The sequence below is a fragment of the Leopardus geoffroyi genome, chromosome D1 (genome assembly GCF_018350155.1).
Source record: "Leopardus geoffroyi isolate Oge1 chromosome D1, O.geoffroyi_Oge1_pat1.0, whole genome shotgun sequence".
Lineage (NCBI taxonomy): Eukaryota > Metazoa > Chordata > Mammalia > Carnivora > Felidae > Leopardus > Leopardus geoffroyi.
The window spans coordinates 43,718,181-43,741,882 of record NC_059329.1 but is presented as its reverse complement, the minus strand read 5'-3'; the positions used below and the strand labels follow the sequence as shown (position 1 = coordinate 43,741,882).

At 35.4% G+C, this 23,702-nt stretch overlaps 1 protein-coding gene across 5 annotated transcripts in view; it reads right to left on the bottom strand.

Annotated features, from left to right (window-relative positions):
• Positions 1-5,549: 5,549 nt before the first annotated feature.
• The window catches only part of NOX4 (NADPH oxidase 4), a 169,106-nt gene continuing 150,953 nt past the window's right edge, over positions 5,550-23,702 (bottom strand). For all 5 annotated transcript variants that reach the window (XM_045483670.1, XM_045483671.1, XM_045483669.1 and 2 more), the window contains 3 exons: positions 21,130-21,198; positions 19,601-19,701; positions 5,550-7,686 (listed from right to left, as the gene is read on the bottom strand). In XM_045483670.1, the coding sequence (XP_045339626.1) occupies positions 7,566-7,686; positions 19,601-19,701; positions 21,130-21,198 (291 nt within the window). In that variant the 3' untranslated portion in view covers positions 5,550-7,565. The remainder of the gene's footprint in view (positions 7,687-19,600; positions 19,702-21,129; positions 21,199-23,702) is intronic.

Sequence of the window (23,702 nt, the reverse complement as noted above, 5' to 3'; positions counted from 1 at the left end):
TTAATATATGGGCGTAAATCTTTACAACATACTCAATGTTTAGGTAAAACTGAAACCATCAGTGATAAAGTATAAAATCTCACCGTTTAGACTTCATAATGAACATTACATTTTATTAGTTTTCTACGCATAAAAATATAATGTTGACATCTTAAAATTGTATAAATATTTCAATGTTTTAATGGACATTATTATGTCATTTAGGAATAATACCACAAAAAGAAACCAAGGTAAAGCCTTGGAAAGGCTAAAGCCAATATCCCAAACCCAGGATATTAAACTTAGAGATTAGAAATCTATAACTCCCAATTATACATCTAATGAAATGAAAGTTACAAGAGTGTTGAGAAACTTGGGATTAGAATACTTTCAAGGTTTCAAAGTAACATGTCTTAAACACTACTTGTTTAGTATCTTCATAAATAAGATTAGTGTGATAATTGGGTCCTTCATTAGGATGACAATAATACTAACTTGTTCTAAAAACCCTGGAAAAATTCTTGATTATTAGCGCCAAAGGTACACAATTAGTTTTTAATGAGAGGGACTTTAAGTATATTTGTCCAACTTTTATTTGTTTAGCTTTTAAGCACTATGCCATTTTCTGAAACAATATTTTCTAATACATACCATGTCTTTACAATAATAAAATTATTTTTAAAAAATAACTGTATATATTTTTCTAATTCTTTCCAAGTTCTGAATCTGGGTTAGTGCTTCCTCTCTAGCAGTGTATAAACACACACCTCAGTTTAGCCAGACAAGAATCAAATGCCACACCTGGATTGCTGAGCATAGCACATTTTGATGGGAGAAATATGCTTCCTCCCTTTGCATACCTGCCGCCATCGGATGCTTAGTTATGAAAGTTGGAAAGTGTCATTCTACACTACTGCAGAATGTCATTTTCATTCAGGCAATTTACTCTCTCTCTCTCTCTCTCTCTCTCTCTCTCTCTCTCTCTCTCACACACACACACACACACACACACAATTTAAATACAAATATCTACAATATAACAAAGTTTTGATGAAGATACAGTGTGAAGTATCTTTGGTGAGAGTTAAAAAAAGATAAATTAATTTTATTCCATCTAGGAAAAAAGTAGCTACTGTGTAGTGCTTTTTTCCCCCTACTATAGAATTACTTAAAGTTCTAAGATAGAGGCCTTGGTTTTAATTCAGGAAGATGTCTCATATACACCTGCTTTTTCCTACACCAAACCTTAAGTAAGTAGGATAATGTATATCACCCTCCAGCAATTCCTAGCTTGATTGTCATATCAATACAGCTATCTCTAGCCATATTGGGCCTGACCAAAATCTTAAGAGGAATCCAGAAGGCAGCTATATTGGATACAACAACTTTGTGTAGGGGAATCTCCAGAAAACAAAGATAGAGAGTGGTGTTTATGTTTTCTACTTGCCCAGAAAACATAATTAAATACTGACCCTTTCAGTTACAGTGGACTATGACTCATAAAAGCCTGGGTTTTTACTTTCTCAGAGTGGCATTTTATTTTTACTATATTATCAAAAAAACCCACTAAGGAACATTTACCTAGGACATTTCTCTTTCCTGACCATTCTTTTCCTCTTCTCCCCCATATGCTTGCCCCACTACATCCCAGTACAAGGGATGTAGGTAGAGGTAGAAATTACACACATTTTTAGGTACATAACTGAATACTCTTCAGGGATAAAGGCTGCAAATTCTCTGATTTCTAACCTAGGATTCTCTTCACTCTATACACTGGAGGTGGCTGGTTAAAATGATGACACTGGCATTCTCCGGGTAAAGAGAACTTCAGTCAATCACTCCCACTTTTCAAAGTAATTTCTACTTTTTCCAACTTTGAATCTGAATCACATTTTAATGAGACGAGAAAAAAATTTCCCTGTTAATGCCATTTGGTAAGCAAATAACGGCCATCTTTAAATAAGGATATAATTGCACCTGGTGGGCACCCAACTGTGTGATGAAAGATGCTAAGCTGACTTAAGAGCTAGAATTTTCCTGAACTGGACAAAATCAAGAGTAAACCATCTAATCACAGAGCACGGAAGTACAACTCAGGTCATATTCCAACATATGTGTGCTAAGGAATTTTATAATCCTTTTAAGAATCAGTGGAGAGGAAAACCTAGAAGATTGAAGTACTTCTCCCTAGCCAATGTGTTTTCTACCATATATTTTTTAGCAGACAAGCAAGGCCCCCATTTTATTGTGGAGGTTTCTCACCACTAAAATGAATTATAGTCATCCTAACCGATAATTAGTTTCAAATGAATGTACCGATATAGGTGAACAGACACACTGTTAAGATACAAGAGGGAATTTCTGTATCTCAGGATCCCCATTTGTTAAGAAGGTTTCATTCTCTGGGTAGAAGGATAAGAACTGAGAAACATGACCTTGCACTGACAGAATTTTAATATGCAGTGTATGCAGCTGGCAAAATCCATGGCAGATTCCCTTCTTTATTGCTACATATATTAGAGCATTTACACAGGGCTGGCTCTCATCTAAATGGGGTTGTCTCTAGGTCAACCAGCAGCTTGTCAAAGCTCTAATTCTTATAGAAGCCAGATGTAATTCCGATCAAAGGTAAAGTTTCTGCTAAAATTCTAGTGGCAATCAAAATGTGAAATGACCAAACATTACATCTTCCCAAAACACAGTAATAGTCAGTTCTGCCACACACTTGAACATCTATAGAGTTATGAAAAGAAAAGCATTATCATGTCCTGATGTGTTAAATAATTTTTCTTTGACTCCTTTTTTTTCTTCCTCCTAGTTTTGCTTTTAGGAAGCATTTCTTGCCCTTACCAAGCTTACATTGTAGCCTAACACTGCATTAAGATTACTGGTAATATTTGCCAGTGTAAAATAAGAAATCCACTTTTAGATATTACCAAGAGGAATATAAAATTTCGTATAGGAGAAAGTAAAAATTCTGTATATCCACTTCAAAAAAAATTCTGGTCTGTTCTAAAGCAACATTGCTTAACTCTTTACTAATTTTAAATTACTGGTATGGCCTTTTTTTGCTTTTTCTCTTAATGGACCCTTCTTTGATAAGTATTGGAAGTCTTCTGCTTCTTTTCTTTAGAAAACTTCATCTAGCTAGCTTTTGCAACTCTGTCCTTTGAGAATACCACAGTGTGGAATAAAGAAGCAGGGGTAATGGAGTGGAGATTTAGACAGAAGGAGACAGAGAATTCTCATTGTTCTGTGCTGGTTGAAGTAAATGCTCATTATGCTTGATTTCATTTATTTCCTGTCTTACTAGTTAACAAAAAGCTGATTCTTTTCTCCTCAACATTATGGTCATATGAGTAGAGAACAATAATCATCTGTTTTAATATCAACATTTCCCTGGGAGGTTAGAAAGCAGGGAAGTTATGACTTCTGTTTACGAATCCAAATTTAAAGGTAAATATTAGTTTTTCCTAAAAATTACACTATTACACATTTCTCCACAACAAAGTTCTGGAGAACACAATCCCTTTAGCACCATTGCCATACTTCAAAACTGACTTCTGGAAATTGGTTCTAATTGCAAAACATAAAGGACTACCACATTTAGAATCGGAAGACACATAGGGAATAAGAGTGATTCTCTGCACCTGAATCTGGAATTAACACATAGCACCTTATTTTCCACCTACCACTAAATAGGCTTCACAGGGAGTAAGATACGTCTTACTAGATATGTATGTATGTCATGGGGAGGGAAAACACAGAGATGGGGAAAGCTGAACCCCAGTTTCAGCTCTGTGACAAACTCAATGGATGACTTTTTTTTCCCCACCACAAAAAGTGCAGTCGCCACCTGTAACCATAAGTTACTGCAATGTTACTATGTATTCCCTATGCCATACTTCTCACTCAGTGGATGACAAGCAAGCTACCACTTCCCTTTATGCCTCAGTTTTCTCGACCACAAAATAAGAGTACTCCTAACTTCAGTTATGTTTGTATAACATGGCTGGATATGAAAATGTCCTGGATAGCACACAAAAAGGAAATGTTTACCGTAAGTAGCACTTAAAAATGTGTCTCATTGTTTTAAAACAACAACAACGTTCAGCTGGGTTAACCTTAAGTAAATTTTTTTCCTCTTTAACATAATGAACACTCTTTAGCACTAGCATTATCTGTTGATGACTGTGGCTCATTTGCTTCTGGTCATCCTCTTTAACAATGCCTTATGATTTAAGTCTATTACCTCTCTGAATGCTCCAAGTAAACACTGATTTGGGGAGTTGTAAGTAACTTGGAGATAGAGACTAAATCAATTCAGCCTATCTTTGTCTGTCATGTTTTTATTTCTTTGCTTTAAGTGACTCTATCATTACAATCCTCCAACTGGCATTTTAAGTCGCTAAATGAAAAAAAAAAAGAAAACTATCAATCTTTTCATTTTTAACCTGACTTAAAAGAAAAAGAAAAAAAAAGGAAGCCCTGAATTTATGTGTGGTATATATGTATTTATGTATGTATATATGTATGTATGTATCTGTATGAATCTGAGTCTTTCATTATTATTGTTATACAAAATCACAGCCTTTTCTTGCATAAAGCAGGAGAACTTGGATTCTGTTTGAGAGCATATGAAGAGAATTTCCTTTCCTTTGTCCACAGAGTTAATTTCCTACTATAATCTTATAAAAATGGATGGTTTCTTGCAAACAATATCACAGAAAAGCATAGGTAGAAAGACCTAGAGTGATGGATTATTTTGTTCAGAGGTTCTTAAACTGGGGTCCTTGCTGTTGGAGGTTATTTGTAATTACACTGTATGTAATATTGTGTATTAATGTCATAATATTCACTTTTTAAAAAAAGTTTATTTTGAGAAGTTGAGAGAGCACGAGCAGGGGAGGGGCAGAGAGAGAGAGAATCCCAAGACAGAGAGTCAGTGCAGAGCCCGAGGTGAGTCCAGAATTCACCAACTATGAGATCATGACTTGAGCTGAAACCAAGAGTCTGTCGTTCAACCAACTGAGCCACCCAGGAGCCCCTCCCCCCATATTTACTTTTAATCTGGTTTCCAAAGAGATATATTACCCAGGTATGATTGATAACTACTAATCTAGTTTAAATGAAAAATTTTAATCCCAGAGTGGGAGCAACTTGTTATAGTCACACCACTAGCCAATGACATCCAAGGCCATAGAACTCAAAACCCCTCGGGAAGGCCTGGGTGGCGCAGTCGGTTAACTGGCTCTTGGTTTCAGCTCAGGTCATGATCTCGTGGTTTCTGGGTTTGAGTCCCACATCAGGCTCCACACTAACAGTGCAGATCCTGCTTGGGATTCTCTTTATCCCTCTCTGCCCCTTCTCCTGCTCACGCTCTCTCTCCCTCTCAAAAAATAAAATAAAATAAAATAAATAAACTTAAAAAAAAAACAAAAACAAAAACTCAAACCCCTAAGGTTGCTCATGCATGCTAACATGCATGCAAATAGACTGTTTCTTCAACTTGCATCATCTTGCGAAAAAACTGTCTGTTGCAAAGGGCGAGGTTATAGACATCTCAAAGATTCCATTTCAATTTTAACATTTATTGCCACCAAAATGACCGTATGACAAAGATCTGTATGACAAGAAGTAGCCCCAGAGCAAAAAATCCCTCAAAAAACAAAACTCTCTTCTACATGTGTGATGAAAACCTAATTTATTACTACCTACAGAAGCAAACATTAGCTGTGTTTAACACTTCATGTTTGAACATCAGCTAGAATTTAAAAGAGACAGGATGTTCATCTAGAATAGTAGACCTACCAAGAAAGATGTTTCTTTTTTTGAAAAATCTTCTACCTGTTTTACTGAAATTAGGTGTATTAATACAATCACATAAATAAACTATGATCAGTAAAGAGTCAGCATTGCACATCAAGCCTGTACTAACTTACAGTTCTTTTTCCTACTTCTGTTATGTGTGTTTATGAAAATTGTTTTTAGTTTAGCAGGTGTTGCCAAGATGTATTGGTTATCAAATATGCCTTCAGAGCTAAATCTGCAGGAATATTGCACATTTCCCATATCCTTTTCTGATTATCCTTCCACAGAAGGAAGAAGAAAAAATTCCACGGGAAGGAAGAAATATCTATAAGTAATATGTTTATGGGCATTCAATGCTAGATGTTTTAACATGCTTGATTGCTATCAGTGAATCAGAGCAAAAAGTAACAGTAGCATTTATCATGTTCTATTATACCATGCAATATTTTAAGAGACAAGTCATTCTGCTTATTTCAGCTATATTCAATAGCAATTGATAGATGTCTACACAACAAAATCACTAAACTGCAAAAATGCCTTAATTCTTAAAGTAGGGAAGGCGACTTTTCCTCTGAGCCAAGAATGAAATGGCCAGCAAGCCTAAATTGATAGGATCATGCAGTGTAGTCCCAACAGTGACTTGAAATTCAATAATTAGATTCTATCAAGACTCAGAATACCAGATGGTGCAACAAATAATATTCTTGATTCTGAACCTAAACACTAATGAAGTATTTCTTCTTGTGTAGAAAGTAAAGTACATGTTCTTTTGTTCAGGAATGGCACTGTACTTTCATTGTCTCCAGTATAAACCAATGTGTGGCAAAAGAGAGATGTCTTCTATCTTGGTGACCACTGAGAGACACAATGCTCTTTGGTCTCAAAGTGCAAATTAAAGTACCTTAACAGGCTAAAAATAAGACAATCTATTCCGGGGGGGGGGGGGGAGTAAATAAAAATAATAGAGGCCAAAATGCTGAAAAAGGAAAGTCTACATATTTCTTTATAATTTAGAGTAATGATATTCTCCTCATTACTATGCAACAGTAATAGATTAAGTAAATTGTGGATGGAAAGGGCCTATTAAATCACTGTCTCTAATGCATGCAAAGGAGGGAAGATTTCCTTATAGACAGGAAAAAAGAAGAAAGAAAAATGTAAAAATAGATACTATATCAACATTTATAAAAGTTCATTTAGCATAAAGTCTACAGACATCAAACAGAGGTATTAGCATCAGTAGTGAGGAAGATTAGATACAAAGTACCCGTATTAATAGAGTCCTGTGCTATATCTTCAAACATCTAATATATTTGCCTGAAGCTTTTCAAATCAAAGCTACTCTTGTTTATACTCACGTAGAAAATGTAATCTGAGTTTCAATGAATTTTTAATTTTGTTCAATGTTGCATTTGTTCAAGCAAAAACAATTTAAAGAGGACCAAGGCTATCAGCGTCACAGTGAGCAAGCACACTAGGGAGTTCTTGAATCTGCCATAAAACTCAACAGTGTGCATCTAATAGTTTTCTTTTAATCTGAGCATTGAAAAGTGAATCATCACATCAACTATTCTTCAGGGCCTCTTTGGTTTCCAGATTAAACATGTAATGTGACCTGTCATCTTGCCACATTCTCTGTATTTCCATTTTAAATAATCATAAATAAGAAAACCTTGCTACTCTTTGGTATGACACAGCTGGTTGATTCAGCTGAGTTTCAGTCTTAGAAATTGCACTCATTCCTTGTTCAGAGTCCTGGTTCATCTCAAAGGTTTTCAGCTGAAAGATTCTTTATTGTATTCAAATCTTGTCCCATATGAATTGTTCCGGTTACTCAGTTTATGAAGGGTCTTAGAAATTGAACTGGGTCCACAGCAGAAAACACCAACTGTTTTCCTGGTAAGACAGAGGAGAAAATGGAAAATCAGGTGAAAAATTAGGCAGAACATAACAAGAAGTATGTGTTACAAACATGTTTAAGGTATTAACAAAATCCATTTACTGCTGCTTTGCATACTGAGTTAATTAATTTCTCAATTATTTCCAAATGTAAGTGATCACCATGAAGATACATTATTTACTTCATGCTATTCCCACTAGAAATCAGGATAGTTCAAAGAGTGCAACTACGAGCACATATTCGCTTATTATCAGACAGAAAGTAAGAAGTCTGCCTTTAGCCTTTCCGTTACGCGCAGAAACAAAATCAAGAACAGCAAGTGATAGACGTCCGTCCACACTGGATCATGTCAGTCTTCTCTTACTAGATGCTTTATATGCATTTCTCTAAAGAGCCCATGAATTTGCACGGGCAGTGATGATTAAGACAAAGAAAAGCTACTACCAATTTGAAAGGATAATTTTAAGTAACTAATTTATATCCAAGTTGAAACAAAAGCATATTAATCTGTATACAATTCATTTTTTATTTATACACTCTAAGAACTGTAATAAATGCCAAACAGATTTTATTATTTGCTAACATAAAATTTTAGTAGATAAATTATACATATCCCTAACAAATAGACTAAATAAATCCCAGGAAATAACTAGTATTTCACATTGATCTTCTTCCAAAATTTATTATTTGCATTGAATTCTTCCTGGGATATCAAAATTACTAACAATTCATATCATATCTTAGGCAAATATAGTGTGTCCTCATTAGCTTGGCTGAGAATAATTGGTGCTGGAAAAACAAACCTGGTAAATCCACTTAAACGGGTATCAAGATTTTATAATAAATACTTAAACAATGGTTTTACTAAAACATTTCATCTTGAAAAATGAAACAAAGAACTACAAAAATAGAACTTGCACTTGCAGCCATGATGGAGTAGTGGAGACTAGATTTATCCTCATGCATTGAAAAACTAGGGGAAAAACCCCAATATATGAAGTAACATATTTTCAGACACTTGACAGTAGGTAGAACAGAACAGCGATTCACTAGAAAAAGAGAAAAAAACAAAAAACAAGAAACCAAGATGAGTCCAGCAATTGTCTCTGCTTATTGCCTGAAGGCAATCTACAGGCTGCAAAACAGAGAAATTCATGCTGAGATTGGGGCTCTGAGCTGAAGAGACAAAGAATGGAATTCATGGAGGACAAAACAGCTAGAATCTGTGAAGAATGTGGAAAGGAAGAGAGATTGGGGCACCTGGGTGACTCAGTCAGTTGAGTGCCCAACTTTGGCTCAGGTCATGATCTCATGGTTTGTGGGTTCGGGCTCCATGTTGGGCTCTGTGCTGACAGCACAGAGCCTGCATCATATCGTCTGTTTCCCTCTCTCTCTGTCCCTCTCCAGTTTGCATGCACTCTTTCTCAAAAATAAACATTAAAAAAAAAAAAAGAAAGAAAGAAAGAGTGATCCACAGAAGGAAGCTTTGGGGATCTGTAGAGGTGAACCCTCAAGTCTTTGGCTGAATACTGATTTGCTCAGGTGTGAGAGGAAACTACATGAATCTGGGTAAGGAAGTAGCAGAAAGCAGTAAGGCAAAACCATTCCGAGTTTACACAAGGTTGTGAATAATTCATATTCCCACAAACCAGAATGAAAAGATCTGTATTTCATATGTGGGCAATGGATAGTATTCTAGAAAGTTACCACCTTGCTTGAGGCAAGAGGCAGGGTGGATGTTGGAAAACTTTGCCATAGATGGAAGGTGCCCTGGATCTATACTAACAAAGCTTAAAAGCAAGACTTAGGAAGATCAGACTGAATCCAAGTCACAAGACTGCATGCCTGAAACAAGTCCAACAATATTGAAAAGAAAGATCAAGATTTGGCATTTAACATCTAATGTTATTTATTTATTTTGAGAGACAGTGGGGGGGGGGGGGAGCGGCACAGAGAGAGGGAGAGAGAGAATCCCAAGCAGGTTCTGTGCTGTCAGCCCAGAGCCTGACGCAGGGCTTGATCTCACGACTGTGAGATCATGACCTCAGCTGAAATCAAGAGCTGGATGCTTAACTGACTGAGGCACCCAGGCACCCCATGGCATTTAACATCTGAACTTCAAAATGTACAGTATCCAATAGAAAATTAGTAAGAGCTTTACAGAGCAAGACATTATGAACCTTAACTAGGAGTGTTATGGGCTGAATTATGTCCCCTCAAAATTCGTATGTTGAAAAACCAAACCCCCAATACCTCATAATATAGCTGTATTTGGAGATAAAACATTTAAAGATGTTATTAAGTTAAAATAAAGCTGTCAGAGTGTATCCTACTCCAGTCTTCAAGAATGATTATAAGAAGAGAAAATGTGGACACATGAAGAGACATGAGAGGAGACACATGCACAAAGCAAAAGACCATGTGAAGAGACAATAAGAGGGTAGTCACCTGTAAGCAGAGGAGGGAGGTCTCAGAGGAAATCAACCCTGCCACCATCTTGATCTTAGATGTCCTGCCTCAAGAAATTTGAGAAAATAAATTTCTGTTGTTTAATCCACTCAAGTCTGAGGGATTTTGTTATGGAAGCAAGCCCTATCAAACTAATACAGGAGAAAGATCAGTCAATAGAAACAGGCCCAGAACAACAAATTTGATGGAATTATCTATCAGACATCATTGAAACAGTGATGAGAAACACCCTTCATCATATTCAAAGGTAAACATCAACATGATGGGAAGAGAAACAGAAGATTTTTTAAAGGCCTAAATGGAAATTCTAGTGATTAAATGCAATATTTAAAATGATAAATATACTGATGGGTTAACAGAAAAATAGGCACTGCAGAAGAAAAGATAATTAAACTTAAAGACCTAGCACTACAATCTATCCCAATGGACCACACCAAGAACAAAAATTGGGGGAAAAAAAAAAAATGAATAGAGGCTCAGTGACCTGTGGTACAATATCAACTAGTCTAACATGGATGGAATTGTAGCCCCAACATGAGACAAGGCAGAGGGAAAGAGAAAAAAACACTTAAGAAATAGTTGCCCTTTTTCCAAATTTGAAGAAAACAAATACATAGATCCAAGGATCTAATGAACCCCAAAGAGAACATACGCAAAGAAAACCACGGTAAGTCAATTTAAAGTAAAACCGAAAATGACAGTTTTCAAAGAGAAAAACAAAAACAGCCAGAGGGGTAAAAGGACACTTTACAAATAATAAACAGCAGATGAAAGATGGAGTTCTTGTCAAAAACTATGCATGTCAGAAGGCAATGAAGTGACCTCTTCAAAGTGCTGAAAGACAAGCGAAAATGTCAACTGTACTATATCAAATTCTAAACAAAAATAATTTTCAAAACTGAGGAAGGAATATGAACTTCTTAAACAAAAGGTGAGAGAAATCAGCACCAGCAAACCAGCACTATAAAGTATATTAAAGGAAATTCTTCAGGACGGAGAGTGATATCAGAGGGAAATTTGAATCTACCTAGAGGAATGAAGAGCACCAAGATGGTAAATTGGTGAATAAACATAATGTGTATTTTACTTAATTTTTAATCTCTTTAAAATATAATTGATAGTTAAAACAAAAGTAATAACTATGCATTATGGAGTTTACAGTATATGAAGAAGAAAGATGAATAAGAACAATAACCAAAGCGGGGCGCCTGGGTAGCTCAGTTGGTTGAGCATCTAACTCTTGATTTTGGCTCAGGTCATGATCTCAGGGTCATTAGATCTCAGTGCATTAGACTCTGCACTGAGAGTGGAGCCTGCTTAAAATTCTTTCTCTCTCAGGGCACCTGGGTGACTCAGTTGTTAAGCGTCCAACTTTGGCTCAGGTCATGATCTCACGGTTTATGAGTTTGAGCCCTGCGTTGGGCTGTCAGCGCAGAGCCCACTTCAGATCCTCTGTCCCCTTCTCTCTCTGCCCCTCCCCTAACTCATGGTTTCTCTCTCAAAAATAAATAAGTATTTTTTAAAAATTAATTAAATAAAATAAAAAAAAAGATTCTTTCTCTCCCTCTGCCTCTCTCCTCACCCCTTCCTGCTCATGCTCTCTTTCTCCAAAGAAAGAAAAGAAAGAAAGAAAAAGAAAAAGAAAGAAAGAAAGAAAGAAAGAAAGAAAGAAAGAAAGAAAGAAAGAAAGAAAGAAACCACAGCCAAAAAGATGCAGGGGGAATGGTAGTACATAAAGCAGTATAATATTATTCAGGGTGCACTGTGAAGCTAATGATATGCACTCTAAACCTAGAATGTTTCTCTGATTTCAGCCTCATCAAAAGTACCTGAGGGACTTCCCAGACCACAAACCACCTGGTCCATGGACCACCCTAGAGCTTCTGATACAGGAGACTTTGGATAGGGTTCAAGAATCTAACAAGTTCCAGGGGATGTTGGTCCAAGGAATGAAGTTTGGGAACCAATACCTCAAATAAAACACTAAAAGCAAACAGAGAAGTATGGCTAATATGCCAATATAGGAGTAACAAATGGAATCATAAATGTACTCAATCCAAAAGAAAGTAGATGAAGAAAGAAAAAGAACAAATGTGATAAATAGAAAACAACAGTAAACTGCTAGATATTTACATGCAAAAGAATGAAACCAGACCCCTATCTTACACCACTCACAAAATTAAGTCGGAGAGAATTAAAGACTTAGAGGTAAGATCTGAAATCATCAAATTCCTAGAAGAAAACAGGGAAAAATCTCCTTGATAATAGTCTTGGCATTGATTTCATGGATAGGACACCAGCAGTACAAGCAATAAATGCAAAAATAAATATATGGTATTACATCGAATTAAAAAGCTTCTACACAACACAAGAAATGCTCAACAAAATGAAAAGATAGCATATGGGATGGGAGAAAATATTTGTAAAAATACATATCGAATAAGGGGTTAATATCCAAAATATATAAGAAATACATACAACACAATAGCAAAAAAAGAAATAATAAAATAATAATTGAAGTAAAAATAGGCAAAGAACCTGAATAGACGTTTTCTGAAAAAGATGTTCAAACAGCCAAATGGCACATGACAGTGCTCAGCATCACTAATCATCAAGGAAATGCAGATCAAAACCACACTAGGATATCACCTCACACTTGTTAGAAAGGCTATCATCAAAAAAGATAAAGAGACAAATGTTGGCAAGGATATGGAGAAAGGGAAACTCTTGTACACTACTGTTGGGAATGTAAATTGGTACAGCCACTATGGATAACAGTATAGAGGGTTCTCAAAAAGTTTTAAATAGACTAGGGCGCCTGGGTGGCTCAGCTGGTTAAGTGTCCAACTTCAGCTCAGGTCATGATCTCCCGGTTCATGAGTTCGAGCCCTGCATTGGGCTCTGTGCTGACAGCTCAGAGCCTGGGGCCTGCTTCAGGTTCTGTGTCTCCCTCTCTCTCTGCCCCTCCCCTGCTTGTGCTCTGTCTCTCTCTGTCTCTCAAAAATAAAAACAAAATGTAAAAAAAAAAAAAAAATTGTAAATAGAAGTCCTATATGATCCAGCAATTCCTCTTCTATGTATACATCTGAAGGAAATAAAATTATTATCTCAGAAAGATACCTGCCCCTCCATGTTCATTGCAGCTTTATTAAAATAGTCAAGACATGGAAACAACCTCAGTGTTCATCAATGGATAAATGAATAAAGAAATCATGTGATATACATATAATTTATATATTAACTATTAATATCACACATACATACACACATACACACAGAACAATATTATTCAGCCATAAAAAAGAACGAAATCCTGCCATTTGCAACAACATGATTGCAACTGGAGGGTATTGTACTAAGTGATATAAATCAGACAAAGAAAGACAAATACTGTGTAGAAACAGAGAGCATATTGGTGGTTGTCAGGGCCAGGCAAAAGAGGTAGGGAATGGGTGAAGGCTGACAGAGAATTATAAACTTCCAATTGTAAGAATAAGTTCTGGGAATGTAATGTACAGCATGGTGACTATAGTTAACAATACGGTGTTGTATATTTGAAAGGTGCTAAGAGAGTAGATTGTTAAAGTTTTCTTTACACACACACACAAATTGTAATTACATGAGGTGATGGCTGGCTGTGTTGACTAACTAACCTTCTTATGGTAGTCATTTTGCAATATATATACATATATCAAATCATTATATATATCAAATATTACATGGTACATATTCAATTTATATAATATTATATGTTAATATCTCAAGAAAGCTGGGAAAAATCACACAATATTTTTTATTCCATGAAATAATAAAGTGTAATATATTTTGTAATGAATACATATAATATTATACATAGAATAATAATAATATGTAATGAAATAGTTTAAACACTACAATTAAAACCTCCAACTAAAAAAGTCTGATATACATGAAACAAAAACTAATAGGACTATAAAGACAAATAAAGCTAGAGTTAACAGTTGATGATTTCAACACTCCTCTCTGTAATTGATAGAAAAAATAGAAAATCAGTAAGCGTACTGAAGACCTAAATACCATTAACAATCAATTGTAACTAATATTTACAGTGTGCTCTATCCCCAGACAATGGAATATAAATTCTTTTCAAGTGCATGCGGAATGTTCATCAACACAGACCATATTTTGGGCAATAAAACACGTCTCAATACATTTTAAAGGATAGAAATCACAAAGAGTATATTTTCTCAACAGAACCCAACTGAACTAGGAATCAAAACCAAAAAGATATATGTAAAATCCCCACATGTTTGGAAATTAAACAACATACTTCTAAAATAACCAATGGGTCAAAGAAGAAATCACATAGAAAACTTAAAAATATTTTGAAGTGTATAAAAACACAAACAAAACATATCCACATTTGTGTGATGTAGCTGAAGTGTGGAGAGGGAAGGAAATTTATAGTATTGAACACTTTTATTAGAAAATAAAAAGGGTCTGAAATCAATGATATAAGGTTCTACTTTAAGAAACTAGCAAAAGAAAACCTAAGTAAACCCCAAGTGAGAAGAAAATTAAAAAGAAACATGAAAATAAATTGCCTTATACATAATACAATTTAGATTATTATTAAAACCAGATCTAGACACACTAGATCTGAAACCTAGTAACACACTAGGTTACTTAGATTGAATAAAATTGAACAATTCAATTTACACCACCAGAAAACAAAAACAAACAAAAAACCTAGTGTGGCTTTCATGAAAATGAGTAGGCAGTGAGTCATTGTTTGTTTGTGTATATTCTATGTCATGCTGCATTACAGTAAGATAACATTACTTTCTTCACAGGGCAATTATAAAGTTCATTTTTCAATTTTTACAGATTTCCTGATGGCTTCTCTTAAATTATTTTTTTTTGAGAGGGAGAGAGCATGAGCGGGGGGGGGGAGGGAGGGGGAGAGAAGGAGAGAGAGAGAGAGGCAGAGAGTGAGGGAGAGAGAGAGAGAGAGAGAGAGAGAGAGAATCCCAAGCAGGCTCCATGCCTAGTGCAGAACCCCATGCAGGGCTCTATCTCACAACTGTGAGATCATGATCTGAGCTGAACTCAAGAGTTGGATGCTTAACCCACTAAGCCATCCCAGTGCCCCTAAAATCATCATTTTTAAGGCACCCATATATCATATTTTTTGCATTTTTGTATTTCAGTTGTTAACTAGGTTAACTCTAGTAGATCTTTGTGTAATTTGAGGAGTTCCCCAGTGTGAGTTTCACTAACAATGAGATCCTGTAACTTTTTCAAGATCTACACTTAATCTCTGCAATCCATTTGCACTAAATTTGTATTTGGTTTCTGCAGTCCAACAACCATCTGGAGATTTATCTACAAAAACTTTGCTGAGATGGGTAGAAATAGATGTTAAGCAGAGAATGTTGTTTGGGGCCAGATGTTGGGAACTAGTTCCATAATGTTCAACATATTTGTGCATATTGTATATTTGTGCATATTATACCAATCTTTGTTTTTCCGTGCAGATTTGCAAGTGTGGGATCTCATAATAATGACAGTTTATTCATTCCTTGTGAATATAGATTCAGAAGGTTTGAGTGACTTGACCCAGGGACATAAGATCGAATGTGAGAGATCAGACCCAGGTATATTTAAAAAATACAGCATCCCTTCTTGATAAAAACCCTCAACAAGTAGGGATAAAGGGAACACACCTCATCATCATAAATATACAAAAGACCCACAGCTAGTATCAGCCTCAATGGGGAAAAACTGAGAGCTTTTCCTCTAAGGTCAGGAACAAGACAGGGATGTCCACTCTCACCATTGCTATTCAGTATACTACTGGGACTAGAAATCCTAGCCTCAGCAATCAGACAACAAATATAAATAAAAGCATCCAAATGAACAAAGAAGAAGGCAAACTTTCCCATTCGCAGACGACATGGTACTCTATGTAGAAAACCTGAAAGACTCTACCCAAAATTGCTAGAATGGATACAGAGATTTGTATTTTTTAAAACACCAGGAGGAAGATATACAGATACGGTCTCAAACATTTTACTCAATCCCAGAGTATTAGTTCTCTACTCCAAAGGCCACATAAAGTTAATCCTTTATTTCTCCTTTTGTATAATGCATAAATTTGACTAATTTATGATATGATATGCATTTTTATTACAAGTAAGAGGAAACTGGACTTTGGTTAGGCATAACGAAAAATTTCCTGACATGCTTTTAATACTGAATGGCTTATGAAGTAATATCTAGAATCTTTTTATACTTTTGAAAAATTAGTTGTTGACTTTTGGTGTATTATAGTTAATATTCTGCTGTAATACACATAATGAACACATCTCACTTGCAACATCTCACTGTCCCTAAGAGGGACATGGTAAAATAAAATTGCTATTCTTTCTATTTGGGACAATGTTTTGCTGTAAATAAAGCACACTGAACTTTACAGTCAGAAGATAGGGCTCATGTATAAATTCTGACTCATTTAACCATAGCTTGAGATAAATCATTACCTTTTGGGTCCTAGTTCCTTCTTTTGTCAAATAATGATGAAAATAGGGTGACTTCAAAAGCCCCTTCACTTTCCTTGATCATGTAATACCATTACATAATTCATTTCCTGAATTTAAAAAAGCCACACAAGGAAGGAACCACCTCATACATGTGTGCAAAGTAAATTGAGCATAAACTGATTCAGCCTTTTGGTTTTGATAGGACAGTATTTAAATGTGTATACTCTTTGAGCCAGCAATTCCATTTCAAGGATTCTAACCTTGAACTGCAACTCCCAAAGAGCCTGAGAAAGTATGTGCAAAGATAATTACTATAGCACTGTTAGTAATGGTAGAGAACTGGAGGTAACCTATATATCCATACTGTAGAATACTGTGAGGTAGAATTACATGGAAATCATCCATGAACAATATATGAGTGTATCTGAAAAAGACTACATTAAAGAATTCTATGTAATAAATTCATTCAATTTGCATTAAAATTTAAGGTTCATATTTTCAGTATATAGATTTTAAATATATATGCATACATATACATGTACATGTATAAGTATGTATGTATGTGACTTTATATATTCTTTCAGTAATTCATGTACATGAGGTTAACCAAAATTTTGTATCTCAAATGAGGACTTCTCTTTAAGTAGCACCTTTTTTCTAGTTAATGAACCTTAAGATGTTCATCCATTCTTTTCCTAAATATGCCATGTAAAAATTCTTTTAAAATAATGCGTTTTTAGGTGCTTGGCCAGAGCAAATACAGAAAGTGAAAGTGTTGTACAAAATATCAACAGCAGATGGTATACACTTCTTCTTCCTAAACCAGCTTTGCTGTTTGAAGGAAATGAACAACCAAGCAAATAAACATACAAAATCAATCTAAATCATGAACAGTTTAATGAGAATTCTTAAGAAGGAACCAAAGAAATCAAGAATCCCAATCTAATTTCTTATAAATGATCCTTTCCTGTAATAGAATTTGGTTTCCGAATTGAGGAAAAACAATAGCAACAATAACAAAATCCCAAAGTTTTCATCACTACACCAAGAAAATTAACAAAAGGATGCTTGTCAGGAGTCAACCATATATTTTTTTTAAATTTTGTTCCCGGGGCTCCAGGAGCCATTACAATTCCTAAAACAAAATCTCTGAAGATAGAGCCAGGAGCCATGATACATCAGTGATTCTTTCAATAAATTGTATTTATCTAGGAGTTCATGAACTGAAGCATTTTTAAAACTCTTCATCTGATAAGCTGTCTCATTTATTCACAAATATCCTTTTTATATTTATAAAAATGTATTTTTTTAAATTATGAATTGATTAACTATATACTAGTAATTGTGATAGTAAATCGATCTAGGAGAGCAACAAAGGAAATTTTAAAAATTAAAACTTCAATTTATGTACATTCTTATTACAGAAGTATGTTTACTTAAGCAACAAAAATACAATTATTTCAAATGTAAAAACATATTGAATTTTGATAAATTCTATAGGTTAAATATAATGGAAATACAAGTTCAAGTAGAAAAAATAATGTATGGGCGCCTGGGTGGCTCAGTTGTTTAAGCGTCTGACTTTGGCTCAGGTCATGAGCTCATGGTTCGTGAGTTAGAGCACCATGTCGGACTCTGTGCTGACAGCTCAGAGCCTGGACCCTGCATTAGATTCTGTGTCTCTCTCTCTCTGCCCCTCCCCCGCTCATGCTCTGTTTCTCTCTCTCTCTCTCTCTCAAAAATAAGTATTAATAAAAAATTTTTTAAAGAAAAAATAATGTAAAATTTCCAATTGCTAGCGAAAGCTTTTTGTATATCTTTACAAATATATGAGGTTGGTATCAAAAAACTGATATTTCAATTCCAGTAGACAGGTTTAAAAGAGTTACATTAATTTTAAAATGTCAGCATGTGCAATATGTTAGAAATTAGAGCCTTTGCAACTATTTAAACTTACGACGAAACTATTTCAATACCAAATTTAAAATGTGTGAGTGGGTATATTGTTTTCAAAATACTCTTAGAATTCTTATAGACCACTGCCTTGAACAATAAGTTTACAAAAAAGGGGGTGTTGTGGCTAGTCTGTGCCTTACAGTGAATGCTTTCCTTAAACGGTAATCTCTTTAGACCATAGACACGTATTTCATAATACTAAGATTCTTCATAGAATTATAGCTTCCAAGAAAAAAAAAATATGTTTGGAAATACTCCTGTATTAGAGACTCCATATTACCACTAAGGATTTTAAAAGTTTATTCATTCTGATAAAAAAAAAATGCAAATGCGTGATTCTTTTTTTTTTTTTTTCAGCGTTTATTTATTTTTGGGACAGAGAGAGACAGAGCATGAACGGGGGAGGAGCAGAGAGAGAGGGAGACACAGAATCGGAAACAGGCTCCAGGCTCTGAGCCACCAGCCCAGAGCCTGACGTGGGGCTCGAACTCACGGACCGCGAGATCGTGACCTGGCTGAAGTCGGACGCTTAACTGACTGCGCCACCCAGGCGCCCCAAATGCGTGATTCTTAAGTGCATTCATTGTTAGAAATGCTGGTAGAGTTCCCTTGTTTGCCAACATGATTTTGAAAAGTTTTTCCAATGATCACCTGATACATGATGTTGGAATGAATACCCATTTTAATATGGGTCTATGCAAATTTGAAAGTACGTAGGATAGTTTCTTCATAAATTCTTTATAGACTATTTCTAAGCCAAATTTTAATTATTTGATGTTACAGATATGTGTGAGGTGGTCCCTGACTTGCTTCCTTCTTTGAGAGTGATAATTGAGTGTTTAAGCGACTTTGCCATTTGTAAACCCATTACCTAATTCATCTTTAAAAACTACATGTTATGACTTGAGAATACTTTAATTTGATCATTAGCCACATGGTAAATTTCCTGAGAATTAGTACTTACCCTCTGTTACATTTTGCTATTTCATCAAACAGAAGTTTCCACCGAGGACGTCCAATAAAAAGTCTTGAATTCAGTGCTTGGTATTTTTCTCCAATTATCTTCTGCCAAAAAGAAAGCACTATATTTTATATGACACAGAGTTGGACGAATAACTTATTTCTCTAACATCATTTCTACTGGTGCTGTGGCTTCCTACCAAATTGCTGTGATTTAAAGAATATAAGTATCAAATGGCAAGCTATTAAGTATAGTCATTTAGAAACATCATTTCCTTCCTCTTTTCCTTTAAAATCCATTATCTTCTTGAATTCCATTATTACAAATGGCTGATTTTCCTAGACTTCAGTTAGTTGCTTCATTTTTAACAACCACAATGTTAAAGAAGGCATTTTAATTGCCTACTCTCAAAAAGGGTGTAGCACATAGACTTTATTGAAGTGTTTTTGCACTGCAAATACAGTTGTCATATTTGGCTCATTGTAGGAGTAAAATACTACAAATTGTCATCGTAAATTTGGGGAAATGATCCTGGACAAGACAGCCTAAGACAGAAGAGCTCCACATCTTGAGTCGATCAACAAAATAACTTCTAACGGGTTGGTGTTTGCAATTAACGGAATATTAGATCTGGATCGGCAATGAAGGGTCAGAGGGAAGTGAGAAGAGAGGGGGAGAGTGTCTGAGTCCCAGGCAGACAAATGGAGAACCAATGCAATCTATGCTCCATACCTTAATTACAGCCATACCATGAGGAATAACGATACTGACTTGCTTCATGAGAATAGGAAAATGAAGTATTTTTTTACATACCAAATGGGGTAGAAATCTGACTAGAAAAAATAGGGTTAGGTTAGTTTTGAAGTAACTGACAAGCATTCATAGTTTGTATTCAAAGTATTATAGAAAATATATAATGGAAAACACTAAAATAAAACTTGTAAAAGCATTCATGCCCAGATTATACACCTGTGCAGCACTTCCATGCCATCTGTAAACCTCAGTTTCCTCATCTATAATGTGAGGATGGCAATATCATCTACCTCTTGGATCTGTTGCAATTACACAAGATAATGAATATGAGATGCTGAGCACAGGGTCCCTAGTATAGTAAGTACATGATGCGTAATGGCTATTACTATGTTGTTTAGTTTCCCTTGAAGAGAAATAAGCTTAACTACATATGATCTTATCTTGTCTCTCCACATAAAACTCCCCTTGATGAACACAATCATGAGACTGTTCGCTCATGGTCTGATTTCTGGAGGTGAAGAGTTTGAGATAACAATGAAAAGGAGAGAGGTGAACTCAAAGGTCTGTTCCCGCTCCCTGTGAGGAGGACAGATGAAAGATCTAATACGGTTAGCTTCAAGGACAAGCCATGGGTTTTCTGGACACATTCCAAAAGAGGCCTTCCTCTGGGAAACTTCTATTCAAACCACCTGCAGAAATGTTCTTCCAGCATGGCCCTTAGAGTAGGTCTTCTATTATCAAGAGGCTTGTTTAAATTATGAAAACATCCAACCACATACCTGTATCCCATCTGTTTGACTGAGGTACAGCTGGATGTTGACATAGTCAGGTCTGTTCTCCTGCCAAAACTGAGAGGACATAAAAGTAAATAGACATGAGAATTCCTTCCGTGTACTCAGACTTTCTCCTATTCTAACATATGTGATTCTACAATTTAAGATGTATGGTGTCTAATCGCAGTCAACCTTTACTAGCAAATGTGTATATATACATAGGTACATATATGCATGTCATATACATGCCAGATTCTGACATTAATAACCTGCGCCTATTGGCACAATTAGTGCAAGCAGTAGCAGTAGTGATAAGGGAATAGTAGACGGTAGCAGTGCAAGACAATAATCCTGTTATCTTATTTCACTTTTTAATTTTTTTAGAGAGATAAAGAGAGTGAGTGGTGAGAGAGGGACACAGGGGGAGAGAGAGAGAGAGACAGAGAGAAAGAGAGACAGAAGAGAGAGAGAGAATCCCAAGCAGTCTCCACACTCAGCATGGAGCTACACATGTGACTCAATCCACTACCCTGGGATCATGACCTGAACCGAAATCAAGAGGTAGGATGCTCAACTGACTGAGCCACCCAGGAATCCCTATGTTATCTTTATACATACAAAACCAAGCATGTGAAATATTACACTGATATCCCCTAAATCCTTTCCCTGTATCTCTTATTTTATTCCTTAAGAGTCCCTAAATTAGAGCCAAGAGTTCACTCCTAAAGAACATGATTTTCCTTAAAAAAAAAAAAAAAAAAAAAAAAAAAACCACAAATAATGATATAAAATATGCATGCTAGGAATCACAAAAAAATACAAAACAAATAAAAACAAAAACAAAAGGCAGAGTTCTTATTCTTGCCTTCCTCTTACTCAGCACTAGTTTTCCTTGTACAAAAATGTATGAGGCTGTAAACATACCTGCCAAAATAAAATAGTCTCAAAAAAAATCTCAAACATTTCAATGCCTTGAAAAATAAAATAAGAAAAATATCACCTACAGGAAAATAAACTCAGCAAAGAGGGTAAAAGGGTTGTTCTTGTCTCTGTATGCTGCCTTTTTCTAGAAGACAAAAATGAACCTACTAATAATTGGCCTTCCTCTGAATGAATCCTGACTTCTGAAATCTGTTATTTTAAAAATATTTTTGCACTTGAAATTAATATTACACTGCATGTTAGCTAACTGGAATTTAAATAACTTAAACTGGAATTTAAACAAAAATTTTAAAATATTTTTAAATGTTATACAAATATAAGTTTAAAAATAATTTTTATAATTTTTTTTTATTTTTAAAAGTATTCTTCTTCTTAGGGCCTCCTTTCATCACCCCGATAAGGACAAGGCATCAAAAGTGGAAGAGAAGGAGAGGAGCACCTCCACCTGGTGGGCTCCTTGGAGAACAGAGAGGAGTGTTTGAGGTGTGGATCCCAGGAAAGGCATCAATAGGAACAGCACTTCTTCAAAAGACAAACCATTTCTTGAACAGAGATCAGCATAGCGGGTTTGCTTTAGATGGTAATGTTTTGTTGGACTTTACTGCAGCAAGAGGATCCACGGATTCAAAGTATTATTTCTATATTATACTATGATACATTATCTACATTATCTACAATGGCCAAGTTTATAGCAACATTATCTACAATGGCCAAGTTATGGAAACAGCTCAAGTGTCCACCGACTGACGAATGGAAAAAGAAGATGTGGTATATATACAATGGAATATTACTCAGCTATAAAAGCAAATGAAAACTTGCCATTTGCAATGACATGGGTGGAGCCAGAGAGTATAATGCTAAGTGAAATAAGTCAGAGAAGGACAAATGCCATATGATTTCACTCATATGTGTAATTTAAGAAATAAAACAAACACACATAGGGAAAAAAAAGAGAGGGGGCAAACCAAGAAATATACTTTTTTTTTTTTAATACACTCTTAACTGTACTGAATGGTTATCAGAGAGGAGGTGGGGTGCGGATAGGTTAAACAGGTTATGGGGATTAAGGAGTGTACTTGCAAAGAGCACCAGGTGATGTATGGAAGTGCTGAATCACTATATTGTACACCTGAAACTAATATTACAGTGTCTGTTATAACTAACTGGAATTTAAATAAAAATTTAAAAATAAGAATTTAATTTAATTTAATTTAATTTAATTTAATTTAATTTAATTTAATTTAATATAATATAAAAAATGATACATTGGGACTCGAAGTAGAAGTTTCAGGAATGCAAAAAAAAAAAAAGGCACATTGCAAATGGTGGGGGGGTTAAGTAGGGTTTCATCACCCCTCTGGCCCCATTTACCGTGGGAGGAACACGTGGCAGGTGACTTGTCTCTCTTCCCATATTGGCCCTGAGACTTCTAAGGATTCACTCATCTAGGCCTCAGGTTTTACATCAGGACAATGGTAGGGCTGAATGTCATCATCTCTTTTCAGATGTAAAACTATACATTTTCTGACAGGTGGAAACTCTGAGTTATAAAGCCCCAATAAAAACATATTTACTTTAAAAGTGATAAATGATCATTCTCAGTTCCCATCATACTCTTAAAATATAATCGTTAATTA